General features: G+C 38.6%; 2 protein-coding genes across 2 annotated transcripts; one reads left to right on the forward strand and one right to left on the reverse strand.

Moving 5' to 3' along the window:
- Positions 1–584: 584 nt before the first annotated feature.
- Positions 585–12,447, forward strand: LOC149679231 (uncharacterized). Its single transcript, XM_089834880.1, has 8 exons — positions 585–1,900; positions 5,547–5,702; positions 8,966–9,118; positions 9,201–9,331; positions 10,104–10,186; positions 11,281–11,540; positions 11,633–11,749; positions 11,826–12,447. The coding sequence occupies exons 1-8, from the start codon at positions 1,778–1,780 to the stop codon at positions 12,372–12,374; spliced, it is 1,572 nt and encodes a 523-aa protein (XP_089691006.1). The 5' UTR covers positions 585–1,777; the 3' UTR covers positions 12,375–12,447.
- LOC149679232 (uncharacterized) lies at positions 9,567–14,313 on the reverse strand. Its single transcript, XM_089834891.1, has one exon. It carries the CDS (start codon positions 14,311–14,313, stop codon positions 13,627–13,629), a length of 687 nt encoding a protein of 228 aa, XP_089691017.1. The 3' UTR covers positions 9,567–13,626.

The following is a 14,313-nucleotide window of genomic DNA, read 5'->3' on the forward strand; positions in this document are numbered from 1 at the left end:
TTTTACACTGTTACTCGACATGTTTTACACCATGGATGAAGGATGCGCGTGAAAAACATTCGACGCTCAACAGGATGTGCAACTCCCTATACTAAAAAGTAGACAAGTCGATACTAGCGCCGCCTGGCTACCAGCGCTGGAAACCCTCGTGGGAAAAATAACAAATACTGGACACAAGAAAAAAACACGCGCTACCGTCGATTTTTTCCCTTAGCGTCGTCTGCTAGAAGCAAAACAGTGGGTTTTTTTTCTTATGTCCAGTATTTTTTATTTTTCCCGCGAGGGTTTCCAGCACTGGTAGCCAGGCGGCGCTAGTATCGACTTGTCTAATTTTTACTATAGGGAGTTGCACATCCTGTTGAGTGTCGAATGTTTTTCACGCGCATCCTTCATCCATGTTTTTTAAGCCGGGGAAAAAAGAACATCAAACGTTGCTGAGGGGGAATAGTTTAACTCAATGCGCCCCCAACAAGCCTTGCGCCCGGGGGCGAGTGCCCCTACGCCCACCCCCTTAATCTGGCCCTGAAAGCTATATTGGCTTCTGCTCCATTATCATCGTTAGGGTTCAGTCAGATGAACGCTGCAATCGGCTTGGGTTCAGACTTGTAAATAGGGGGTAGCAGGGAGCCTGTGACACCCAAGAAAATTCACAGGACACCCTGAAAAAATATTTTTAGGGGGGTCGGGTACCACCCGGGTACCCTGAAAAATTCGGGGCGATGATAACTCTCCGCCATAACGATTACTCAAAACAGCTCTCAAAAAAGGGGAAAAAATAAAATGAAGAATATTTCCCCTCAAAACTGTTGCCGGAATACATCCTTCCCTCCCTCACATTTTGTTTATTTACCTTTGTCCACTAGGGAGCCCCGGGTACCCAAGAAAATTTGGCTTTGGGGGGGTTCGGGAGCGGGCTCCCGATGAAATTATTACCATTTACAAGTCTGCTTGGGTAACAAGAAACGTCTAGCCTCCCCAAGGCAGGACCTCCACCAAAGGTTCACGCAATTGCGCTATTTCTTACCATTTATCGGGAATCGGCCAACTTATATACCCTAAATTACCAAAATTTGTTAATTTCCGTCAAGGATAGCTATGTTTAAAATTATTTTAGGAATAACGTTTCTTAAAACGACTCAACTAGAATTAAGGTAAATTACTAACGATTAAAATAATAATAATTATATTTATCCAATTATTTAAGAAAACCACATAAGTGAGTAGAATGCTCTAGTCTTGACTCAGAGAGGTTTATTTTGGTTTCCCAACTTGTTGGTTGTTAGAATGGGTCGTTTGCCTATCGGTCACAGGTGTGTATAACCAGGAATTTGGTATCACATATAGAGCTGCAAGCATGCAGTGTAGTTTTATAACACATCAACTTGGTGAAAAACCTTTTAAACGTGATCAATGTTTCTATAGGAGAACAAAGGCTGGGACCAGTCCGGAGACCAGTTAATTATTTCGGGGACTAGGGGGTCACTGGCCCCAAGGACTAGTTTAAAAAATATCCTTATTTCCCAGACTGTTTACAAAATCTTTGGGTTTTTGAAGAACGCGTCGTCTGCTACTCATTCTGGAAAAACGTGAAATATGTGGGCACTGGGCAACACTATTTTACCCCGCACACGCACACCTAGCTCCGCGCTTATCGTCATCGGTCGTCGTCTGTTCTTTTGTTTTTGATGAAGGCTTAATGAGTCGCGCTGCATTTTGTTAGTGCTAACTGCCTTAACGGAACAGTTATCATTATTTTATGTAATATAAATAGTAAACTATGGTTCGCACTAAAAACTGTTGTTACAAGGGTTGTCGGAATGATTCCAGGTTCTTAGATAAAACTGTAGTAAAGGGAACGGTTTTTTACCCTTTCCCTAAACCAAAAACTCAATTAGAAAAGTGTATTAAACCTTTTCGGGTTTTCGTTGAGGGCAGTCGCAACATTTTTCTCTCTCTATGATTATCGTTATCTAACTTATCTTATCAATATGACGAAACGCGGTACCGGTCTCTTCGGAGTGTGTATTGCGTTAATGTTTATTTTACCGTTTTTTTGCCTCAAAGGCTCAGTTAATTCTCTTGCGTGTGAACGTGCTATTCCTGCGTTTCGCATTTCGGCTACGTCGCATTGTTTTGATGTCGTTACTTTCAATGGCCATCAATTTGTTAGGAGTAAACCTTTGACTATTAAGCCTCTATGCAGCCAGTGCAGTAAGTTAACTTTTGTCTCCATTATTCTGATTTTATCGGGCGATATTGAGGTGAATCCGGGACCTACTCTTAAGAGTCGTTGTAAAGTCTGCCTCAAGTCTTTTCGTAAGCCTCAGAAACGTTTTCGCTGCAGTGTGTGTGATCTCGACTTTCACGTCAAGTGTGTTTATTCGAATGTTTTAAAAAAATCTCTTCATCTTGAGGACTCTGGCTTCGTGTGTTTGAATTGTGGTTTACCAAGTTTGAATGACTCTTTTTTCACTGAATTTACCTCTGGCGATAAAGATAAGAGGTCTCTCAATACTAACGCTGACAGAAGTACAAAGAGATCAAGATCGCTGATCTCTTTTCATGTGGCGAATGTAAGAAGTTTAAAAAATAAATTTCTCGACTTATCAGTTTTTGTGGAACGGAACTTACCCGATGTTATTGGACTTACTGAGACATGGCTTAGTGCGGATATTTCTAGTACTGAGTTCTTTACTGAAGACTATGTAGTGTTTCGTAATGATCGTGAAACTAGGGGTGGTGGAGTTCTTTTGGCTATTAGCCAAAATCTCTCGCCTGTCGAGACTGTCATTGATAATGAGCTATATAAGACTGCCTCTGGCAAACGTCTTGAAGTCGTTTTTTCGTCCGCTAAATGCGACTCAAGATCAATTCTCTTTGGTTGCGTTTATGTCCCCCCTCCGGTTACCCAAGACTACATATTGAGTTTATGTTCTCTACTCAGTGAGATAACAGATATTATTAACAGTCATGATATCTTTGTCTTGTTCGGTGACTTCAACATGGCATGCCTTGGTGTTAATAGACCTGTCCCAGATAGTCTACCTTCGTTGGACTTTTATGAATGCGTATCCAATCTCGGTCTAACCCAAGTTGTCTCTGATAGCACTAGACTTGGCAATACTCTTGACTTGGTTTACATTAATGAACGTCGTTTCATTAAGGAAGTTAAAACAATCGATAATCTTCCTGGTTGCGATCATGATGCGGTGACTGGTCTAATCGCTTGTGAACGTGCAACGCCAAGAAGCTCATCCACGGAAGTTCTACAGTTGAGTCGCGCTGATGTGAAGGGCTTGAATGGCCTGATAGAGCATGCTCCGTGGCATTTAGCGTTTAGCGAGGACATTAATCAAACATGGGACTTTTGGTTACAATTGTTTTGGTCTTGTTTTAAGGACAGTGTTCCTTCAAGGACGGTATACTCAAAGAGATTTCGGCAGCCATGGATTTCTGGTGATATTGTTCACCTTGCTAATGTCAAAAGAACTTTATACAAACTTTTTAAGTCTAAGCCAACTGAGGCTAACAGAGCTAAATACAGACGGTCCTGTAATTTGATAAAAGCTAAAACTCGCTCTAAATTTAATGATTACGTGAATGACTTGTCCTCTAAGATTAAGGACAAACCGGATAAGTTTTGGAAGTTTGTCGCTCGCAAAACTAGAATACCTATACCGAACTTTATGAATATTGATAATTCCCCTGTCACTGACGCTTCTTCGATTGCGACAATGTTTAACTCTTTTTTTTCAATCTTGCTTCAATAAGTCTGACTCAATCCCTCTTAATGTTGCTTCATTGCCTAATCCGACTAGGGACCCAGATCTCGTTTTTACTCCCGGTTCCGTTGCTGCTGCTATAGCACGCTTAAAGTCCAGTTCTTCGTCTGGGCCCGATGGGGTTTCTACTAAAATGATTAAACTGTGCGCTACGAGCATATCTAAACCCTTGTCAGAATTTTTTAACTACTCTTATAGATTAGGTAAACTACCTGATGCCTGGAAGAAGGTCAATGTAGTACCCCTTTATAAAGGTGGTTCTTTGAGTCGTTCAGAGCTGGAATCTTATCGACCAATATCACTTTCTTCCGTCTTTTGTAAAGTAATGGAATCTATTATTTGTGAGAATCTCCTCGTGTTTTGCTCAAAAAATAATGTTCTTCCCGAGCGTCAGTTTGGTTTCCGTAAAGGATTTAGCTGTACAACTCAGCTTGTACAAGCTTTCCACTCTTGGGCTCTCACCCTTGACACCATTAATCCTCCTGACGTACACGTAGTAATTTTTGATTGGAAGAAAGCCTTTGACTCTGTACCCCATGATCGTCTCGTCTCTAAGTTACAGGCTCTAGGTATCGGTGGTAATTCCTTGCTCTGGGTCTCGGATTTTTTGAGGGATAGAATGCAGAGGGTTGTCTATCAGGGTCAATCCTCGAGTTTTCTTCCTGTTACTTCTGGGGTACCTCAGGGCTCTATTTTGGGACCACTACTTTTCAACTTATACGCTCATGATCTTCCGATGAGCATATCTGCACAAAGCACTCTCTGGCAATATGCAGATGATTCCTTTTTATCTCGTGCTATTAGGACACTGCATGATTCCGTAACTCTTCAGAGTGACATTGACGCAATCTTTGAATGGGGTTTGCTTAATTTGCTTAATTTAAATATTAAAAAGTGTTCTTTCATAATTTTTACGAGGCGTCGCAATGTACTAAATTATGATTATAAGATTAATGATTTTTCTTTGCCTCGTGTTTTCAAGTGTAAATTGCTTGGTATAATATTCTCAAGTGACCTTAAGTGGTCTAACCATGTTATTTATATAACCGCTAAGGCCCGTCGCATAGCTGGTTTGATTCGTAGAACGTTTGGACGTTCGAAAGCGTCGCTTATATCTTTTAATGCTCTGGTTATTCCATTGCTACAATATGGTGTAGAGGTCTGGTCACCTTATTTAAAGAAAGATATAGATTCTATCGAGAGGGTTTTGCGTTATTTTACATCCTTTTACCTTGGTCAACCTTATATAAATTTTCCAATGAATCGCAATCGTGTAAGATTGGATTATAGTACTCGTTTGAAACAATTGAATTTTTTGCCAATGTATTTGTTAAGTCAAAAAGCTGGTTTAATTTTTTTGTTTAGAATCATTAACGGATGCTATTATTTTCCCCTTTTAGACTATATTAGTATTAACGAGAGGCATGAATGCTTAACTTTTTATATTTCTAAATGTAGATGTGATGCTTTTTTACACTCATTTTTTAATCGTGTTATTAGACAATGGAATGCGCTTCCTTTTAACATTAGATGTTCTATGACAATTTATACTTTTAAAAATGAACTTGATTGTTATCTCAAACAAAAGCGGTACCATGTTTAAAAATTGTTCTTTTTGTTTTAATTTAATTTATTCTAATTTAATTTTTGTATGTCTTGTCTTGGCAACCAGTGCGATAATGGGACTTGTCCTTAATCTGGTTGCCTTCAGTGGAATTTATTTTTTTACTGAAAAATAAACATTATTATTATTATTATTATTATTGTATAAGATGGATAAGAGCCTGTGGGAGAGTCGAGTTAACGCCCGATAAAATTAAAAAATATCATTACGTATGCGGTGAACATTTTGTTGGCGATCTTGGACCCACTGAAAGAAACCCTGACCCAAAAACATATAACCTCGAAGCAACATTTTCGGTAAGTATTCCTCTGTCCATCTAACTTCTTGACCATAAAAACGCGTTCCACGCCCGTCATAAAGACACAACCCACAACAGAAGCTGAAGTACACGTCAAAATGAAAAATAATCATTTAAAGGTGGAATTCATAAACGTCGGACGCAACGCAATTTAGTACAGGCAAAGGCAGGGCATCGTGCGCAAACTTACGCCTTTTGCGCCATAGACATTAGAACACTATTAAGAACCTAGACAAACCATTGCGAGGGGGGTCTCGCGACATTCTTTTACGAAAATTTCCATCCCACCCCTTCACGTGTGTGATAGGGTTTTTGATACGTGGCGCCCCTATTGGCAAGCGAAGGAGCTATTCAATTTGAACAAAAAATAAATACCGTAATGTTTCATCTTGCAAATGTTTTAATTCTCTGTTAATAAACATCTCTTTATTCTACAAACACTTTTCCTTCTATTAATTGGCCATGTCTAATCAGCGCCACTAGCGGATGGTCTGAGAACTACTCCCATAGAGACTAGGTATATTTAAGAGGGTTTACAGAATCATAGCCAGGTGGCTCGAACGCCGCGCCATCTGACGGAAATTCTGCAAACCCGCTTAAATATACCTAGACTCTATGGGAGTAGTTTTCAGACCATCCGCTGTGGCGCTGATTAGACATATGGCCAATTAATACGGAAATTAATAAAAATTAATTAAATATAAAACGTCCCCGTCGGGATTCGAACCCGCGTTGTCTCCCTCCCAAGTACTGAACGCGCTCGAAGCTTCTTAACTTCAAGCAGCTTCGAGTGTTAACATGGGGTTAGTAATATTTTAGTTTACCTCGCCGCATGTAGATGGCGCTACAAGCAACTCACCCTATCACACACGCGAAGGGGCGCTTCCATTGAACCCGAATCAAAGCTGAAAATTCAACTGTTCCTCTTGTATCTCTATGTTTTGCGCGCGACGCCCTGCCTTTGCCTGTACTAAATTGCGTTGCGTCCGACGTTTATGAATTCCACCTTAAATCATCAAACGGAAGCTCTCTATAAGAGTCTAGAGAGCTTTCAGATGGGATAGTAGTACGTCACACCCTCCCAAGTCTTACCTCTGTTCTGGTAGCCATATTGGGTGGTCTCAGCTTCATTCCTGCTTTAAACCGACAGCGTAAATACAGCAGCGTAAATTATAGACTCAGCTCCTCCTCCAACTGAAAGCTCTCTATAGAGCCATTTCAATTCGCGTGGGAAAGGATAGCAGGGTTCGTACACGACCTGGAAAACCTGGAAAAGTCAGAGAAATTAAAAATGAGCCTAAAAGGTCAGGGAAAAGTCAGGGAAATTTAAAATGGACCTAAAAAGTCAGGGAAATGTCAGGTAAAAATATAATGGAGGGAAATTTAAAGTCTGGATAACAGTATAAGGGTGACCAGAAAATGTGTTGTCTGAGATTAGACCAGAGCGCCAAATTCGCGGAGCTCGCTTCGCTCGCTCCGGTTATTTATGACTTACCTAAAGTTAAATTTAATCGAATTAGTTGGCTAATTTTTATAATAATATCTCGTGCCAAAATGATTCGACTGAATTTGGATTGGTTTTCATATATGTTCGCCATGTACCTTATTGCAAATGGTCAGGGAAATTTGTGGAATTTAGTCAGGGAATACCTGGAAAAGTCGGGGAGTTTCATTCCAAAAATTTTGTACGAACCCTGGATAGTTTTTGGGGCGGGATTTCACTAGCTCCCGCCCAGGCGCAATTTTGTCAGGTTTAATTTAACATAGTGTTCTTCCACGGCCCTCACGGAGGGAAGGTGAAATGGACACTGTTTATAGACCTAAAAATAAAATAAACAAGCTGGCTATATATATACGTCCGTTAAGGGGCAGATTGAAAATGAAGCGAGCGCCATCTAGTGAACAGAAATACAAACTCAAAGGTGACATTTTTTCATTGGCCGAAAACATTCGTCTGCTTTCTTTACTCTAGTCTTAAGCCTAAGTTTAGTTTACAGTAACGGGTTATTAAGGGAGTAGGGACTAGGGTAACTGTTTGCTACCTAAGTGTTGAATTGTCCCTTTTTGGTTCCTTTCCTCTTCTAAAACGCTTCTTTGAAAAATCTGAGGCTTTTTCTTTTAATTTACCTTTTAATTTGTCATATAGAACCTAGACAACCGCTAACGACAGTTTCTTCGCCATGATATCTGAGAAAATCTGACACTAAAATTCTGCCTCTGTGCATTTCTAAGCGAACCAATAAGATCACCCCTCATTCGTGAAAGCCCGGTTTAGAAACTCGTATGGCCGTTGTAAATTTTGAATGAATTTATTTTTAGGTGTATTGGAGCATGGCAAACCCGTGACTTTTCTCGCCCTTCAACTGGTTTAGCTTTTTTACCCCACTTTTTAACAATAAATACCTTTCTTCAATAAAAGCAAAACTTCAGCTCGATTTCCATCTTCACATAATTCCTTTTCAAATCTTACAGTTTTGAACATGTCTTATATTATCCTAATATTTTAGCTCTTTTATGATTTTATCGCGATCACATTTGACTAGACACCGAAATTGCGGAGCTTTCTTTGCTTGCTCAGATTTTTTTACATTATATTTTAATTAAGTTCCTCTTTTCAAAGTAAAGTATTTTTTCTTATGAGATTTTTCTACATAATTTACGCCAAAATAGTACTATATATGAGCATTTTTATTCAAATATTTTCCTATAAAAGCACAGTTTTTCTCCTATAAAATCCTAGTTTTTCTCCTATAAAATCCTAGTTTTTCTCCTATAAAATCCTAGTTTTCCTCCTATAAAATCCTAGTTTTCATGTAAGGGAGTCTTTATTTAATCGAATTCGCGGAAACAGAAGCTGACGGCGTAAAGCAGACGGCGCGGGTGTCCAGTAAAAATATTGCCAGTGTCCATTTAAAAGTTAGGGAGCATAGGAGCCTGATGTACGTTTGTTATATAAAAATAATCCGGGTCTTGAGTACCATAATTCATATTTAAAAGCCTGCAGGGAATTATTCAAATTGTATTACAATTGGTTAAGCAAAATAATTGCCAAGAGTGTCAACACCAAACGTAATTCATAAGATATCTTCCTATTTACGAAAGGAATAAATCGAAATGGGATGGAAGCATTACACTTTAAAATTACGGACATAATCTTGATTAAAAAAATAAATTTAAATTATTCACTGTTCGGGACTAGAGAAAATTACTCCCCCTTTAAGCTTTGGTTTGCCCATTTAATGTGTGTATTTTAATTTTTAGTGTGACGTTTCAATGTCAAGCATGAAGAAAGAGAGAATCAAAATTGTGTTAAGAATAAATGAGCAACAAGAGGAAATTGGGAGGCTTGATGAGGAAATTGAAAGGCTCAAGGGAATCATTGGAAACTTGAAAAATGAAGTTGAAGATCTTACGGTTTGTAGCGTTCTGCCTTTTCATAGTCGAGAAAAACATCGAAAATCAGGTTAATTTAGTAGTTAATTATTTGAATAATTAGGAAAAGAATGGATTGAATCGAAACTATGATTATGCCATAGCGGGTCCAGTTAAATATGAACCTGAATCATATGGACTAGTATTGTCTCTTCCATTTTCCATACAGCAACAACCTCAAGAACAAATTGAAAGGTATTTAAATACAATCTCACTGGCTGAAATAGACAAACCATTCATGGATTAAAGTGGTTAAACCTACACTTACCACTATCGTGATTTATACATCTTTGAATATGCATGCTATAGATGCGCGCACTAACTCATGCTATAATGCTACCACTCCCTTAAAATATCCATGGATATGGTTACGTCCAAGGTAAAGCCTTGAAGAAATGAAGGTTCCTGATAGCAATATCAGGTGAATAACATCGAAGAATCACTCCAGGGACCACTTTATACTGTTTGTAGGTTTATAATCAGTAGGTGCATCTCGGATGAATATCGGACATCGAGTATTCACTGAGGTTAGATACACCTTTATGAATATTGGACATTTAATATTCACCCGAGATACACCAGCTGCGTATGTCACAAAAATTCGAGAATTCATCCAAGAATCACTAAAACTAACTTACATAAGCCGTAGTGAATATTAGAGATTCGATACTCACCCGCAATTTAGCAACTGTATGTTCGGCACACACATACGTGAATATTTTATCATTTATGTCAGGTGTATCTCAGATCAATAACGAATGAAAACCTACGTATGCCAGGTGTATCAATAACTAGTGAAAACGTATGTATGTCGACAGGTGTTTCTCAGATAAATAACGAGAGAGAAATTATTATTTAAATCAGTAGTATCTCACATCAGTATAGTGTATAATACCAGTAGTGTATATGTTCATGGTGTATTCATCTTTTATTACTACTTGTGCTTATGATTATTTTTTTTATATAGTTTGCACAGTATTCCCACTGAGCCAATCAGCAACATTTCCGATAGTGTACTCGAAAAGGAAGCCGCGAATCACAGTCAACTTGGTATAAAAAATTTCTTTACAAATGTTATAACGTTTGCCCATGGATTAAATATACCTTAACCTAAAATAAAAGTCGTTGCACAATCAGCGCAACATAGAGAAAAATAATCGGATAGAAATTTGTTTAGAACTTAGGCCCGAGGCTTAGTTCTGCTGCTGCTGCTGTTGTTAGTGCATGCTTACATTGCAATGGTTATCATGACGTCTGGTTCCTGGGCTGTGCGCCAAGGTAAGTGAGATACCTTGCGCCTTTCAAGTTACCTTCCCTTTTGGGCTCTCCTTACTCTATTTCCTACTTGTTGGAACTTGGAAATTGAATTTTCCTTTACTGAGCGTTTGAAAGCGTGATATGTAGAGGAACCCACGTTAGAGGGAACCTGTAGCATATTGCTGCGGCATATTTTTCTGTGGTCACTTCTCTTGTGGAAATAATGAACATTTTCCCGGTCGGAAACTCTAGGAGTCCAGGTCAAAATATAATTGCTAATATAGGGATAAAATAGACATATTAACATTTAATGTAAACTCGCATTAGAAATAAATGGGGGTTCTACTAAAATCTAGATTAAAAATATTGGATTTTCGAGTGGCGCTGTCATAACCTATCGGTGAGTGGCGTTTGTCTTTTGAAGTAGCTGACGTTCGCTGTCGGTGGTCCCGCTCATTAAAATATAATAAGAGAGTCAAAGGGGGAAAGGGGACGGTAACTTGAACAGCACAGTCGGTTCTGTATCTCACGGGCATGAGCGTACCTACCTCGGCGCACAGTTAAGGAGCCAGAAGCTCTGCAATGCCAATGTAAGCATACGATCCAAGCAACTGTATCAGAGCTAAGACTCGGCAGTAAGTTGTAATCAAATTTCTCTCTGGTTTTTTTTTTCTCTGGAATGGTCTATAGCGTAGCGATTAATTTTTTTCACCACCTGTAGTCTGATACATAAGAGCATGACAAAATTTAGAATGCGCACCTTAGCAATTTTACGTTATGCTCCCCTATCAATTTAATTCAGTTTGCTGCACATTTTACAAGAAATCTACAGGAAATGACTGCGAACTGTGAATAAAGTGTTGCTTTTGTTTATTAATACACAATAGTTACAACCATAAGTGGATTAAGGGATAAGTGCGCTACGCCCTATAGGAGCGAGGGAGACAGCCAGAAGAATCGTATAAAAATGACGGCGCGCTCAACGGCGGTATTTTCGTCCCAATTTGGCCCAGAACTTAAATCGAAACTAGTCCAAACAACTGTAAAATACAATTTATTACAAAAAAGAGGTCATCTTTGTAATTGCGATGACGTTTCCAATGAAGAAATTTCCAGTAAACGGATGAAACATGCGGAGAAACCCCTGGTAAGGGTTAAGCCTTGGTGCCTCTATTATCATGGTTGATTTCAATGTTTGTTTAGTTACATTGTAAAAAAAACCTACATAAATGATTACAGGTTGGGTTTTCTGGAAGTATCAGATTGGGTAAATTGAAAACTTGGCTCCTTAACAAAGATAAAAAGGAATGCCTCTTAATAGCCGAAAAAATGAGTCTTCACAAAGAATTGAAAGAGGCGAGAATTTTTTTAGTCCACTTTCTACGGTTTAATTTTAAAAGAATTAAACCCAAAAACTATTCTTAATTTAAAGATTCTTTTGGAAATAACGAGGAAGGATCGGCTTATTGTAAGGCACGGGTTGGATCCGGTTAAAATTATCGTAGAAGAAAACGGGGAAGCATCTGTTTTTCACATCTTTAAGGGCTGCGTAATCAAAGTGCTATTGTTTGATGGCGAATCGATCCGAGAAAATGTTGCTACGGATATATTTCAGCAGCTCTTCGATGATAGTTTTATTTTGTGCCCGGGTCTTACTGAAGACTCGATTAAAATTCTAAAAACATTGTCATTTCTACCACAAAAACTAACCAAATTAGCATATCCTTTTGAGCATTACCTTTCTGAATTATGTTGGGCATGGTTTAAGCCCCCAATTAATGCCCCGATTTCTGACATTTCATCTGGAAACTATCGATGCACTGAATGTAGTTATCGCTCTCGATACGCAAAAACACTATCCAACAAAAAATACAATCTACTAGCAAAGAATAAGACGTCACCGGCTTCAAAACACAAGTTGAAGAATTTGTCTTCCAACTCGTTGAAAATCCGTCGAAGAAAAGAGAGATGTAGAAAGTAACGGTTTTTCCGAGCAAATTCAAAAATTTTGGAAAAGTGTCAAAAATTAAAGTTAAACTTCTCTGAGAAAAAGAGCAACGAAATGTCCAACGTAACGCGGTATTATTAACAGGGATTTCAAAAGCGAATTAGAAAAACTATTGAGCGAGCTACCGTCTACCAACGAGAAAGAGGCTGAAATAAAATTCACTATGAGAGAAGTTTGGTTGAATGAAACCAAAGAACAAGATGAAAAACCCTTCAAATGCGATCAGTGTGACTACGCCTGTAGTCACAAGAGTACTTTGGTCACACATCTACGTATTCTCAGTGTTGAGAAGCCGTTCAAATGTGATCACTGTGATTATGGCACCTCGTTTAAATGTAGTTCAATCAGACATCAACGCATTCACACTGGTGAAAGACCCTTCAAATGTGATCAGTGTGATTATGCTATCACGAAGAAGACTTATTTGCTCAATCATCAACGTAAATACCATGGTGTAAAACTGTTCTAAAATGACCAGATTAATTAAACGAGAACGTAAAAGCCATAGGGATCAGACCACGTAGAAATCAATAATATATTGGATTTAAAGGAAAGGGATGTAGTAGAATACCGGGTGGAAGCATTCGTGGGGTAGAGCTAGAATAATCATTGTGTGACGAATATTACCTAGGGAATAATCAATTTCGCCGCGCGTTGCACCTTGCGTGCGCATTTGACCACGCGTTGCTACCAAACGAATTAGTTAGAAAGACGTCAGTTATGAGGCCCACAAAACCGCCATAGAAATTAACGTTGGAGTTATGGGACACAATGATTCATATTAGCTGTATACATTCCTGGTATTTAGCAGGGCGTTACATGTTTTAATATAGAAAATCGAACTTTTTTGGTACCTCGTTGGCTTTCACTAACAATGATACTACTTTTTGCAGAAATAGTGTTTTACGAAACATTTCTATTCTTCATGTACGGAACAATAATTTTCCATGCGTATTTATGAATTTCACGCTGTTAATAATCAATCGTGGGAAACAATGCACATTGCGTCTGTGTTTGGACTTAAAGGGTTTGCGCAGCTTTATTTGGAAAACCTTTCATTCATTTAACAAAAGATAGAATTTCTTTCAAAGAATCCAAAAATATCAAACTTTAAACTCTCCGATGTAGTTATTTTGTAAGATAAGTTTGAGGTTTTCAAACGAAGCTTCTCATACCCTTAATGTGATTTCTATGTGTGCGTTCTACCATAATTACTCCGATCGCTTCAGGACATTTTTACACCACTGTGTTTAAGTTGATGTTTGAGCAAATAAGCCTTCTTAGTGCTAGCATAATCACACTGATCACACTTAAATGGTTTTTCCCCACTGTGTTTGTGTTGATGTCGGATAAAATCAACCTTCCATCTGCCAGCATAGTCACAGTGATCACATTTAAACGGTTTTTCATCACTGTGAATGCGTCGATGTGAGATCAAATTACTCTTGCCCGTGCATCCAAAGTCACACTGATCACATTTAAAGTGTTTTTCACCACTGTGAATGCGTTGATGTCTGTTCAAACTGCTCTTGTGCGTAGTGGCATAATCACACTGATCACATTTGAAGCATTTTTCACCACTGTGAATTCGTAGATGTTGGATCAAATTATTCTTCTGCTTGCAGGCATAGTGACACAAATCACACTTGAAGGGTTTTTCATCACTGTGAATGCGTTTATGTTGGATCAATTTACTTTTCCGCTCGGTAGCATAACCACATTGATCGCATTTGAAGCGTTTTTCTCTAACTCGCATCCTAGCGTGATGTTCAATATACCATTCATCTTCACTAGAATTGTTGCTTTCAGTAAAACCCGATTCCTGGAATATTCCTACACAAAGTAAAAATATCTCATTAAAGAAATGATCATGTACTATTCGTATCAAATTAGAATATTGCCATTTTGTCAT

Source organism: Phalangium opilio, unplaced genomic scaffold (assembly GCF_054372755.1).
Source record: "Phalangium opilio isolate 3A_F unplaced genomic scaffold, DU_Popi_V2 ptg000041l_1, whole genome shotgun sequence".
NCBI classification, from domain to species: Eukaryota; Metazoa; Arthropoda; class Arachnida; order Opiliones; family Phalangiidae; genus Phalangium; species Phalangium opilio.

Bases quoted from the DNA above. Each gene is read 5' to 3' on its own strand.
- LOC149679231 (XM_089834880.1), top strand. From the start codon at position 1,778: ATGGTTCGCACTAAAAACTGTTGTTACAAGGGTTGTCGGAATGATTCC. The intron at 1,901-5,546 runs TGTATTAAACCT...TATTATTATTAT, and splicing joins CAAAAACTCAATTAGAAAAG to TGTATAAGATGGATAAGAGC. The intron at 9,119-9,200 runs GTTTGTAGCGTT...TTGAATAATTAG, and splicing joins ATGAAGTTGAAGATCTTACG to GAAAAGAATGGATTGAATCG.
- LOC149679232 (XM_089834891.1), bottom strand. From the start codon at position 14,313: ATGACAAAATGGCAATATTCTAATTTGATACGAATAGTACATGATCAT.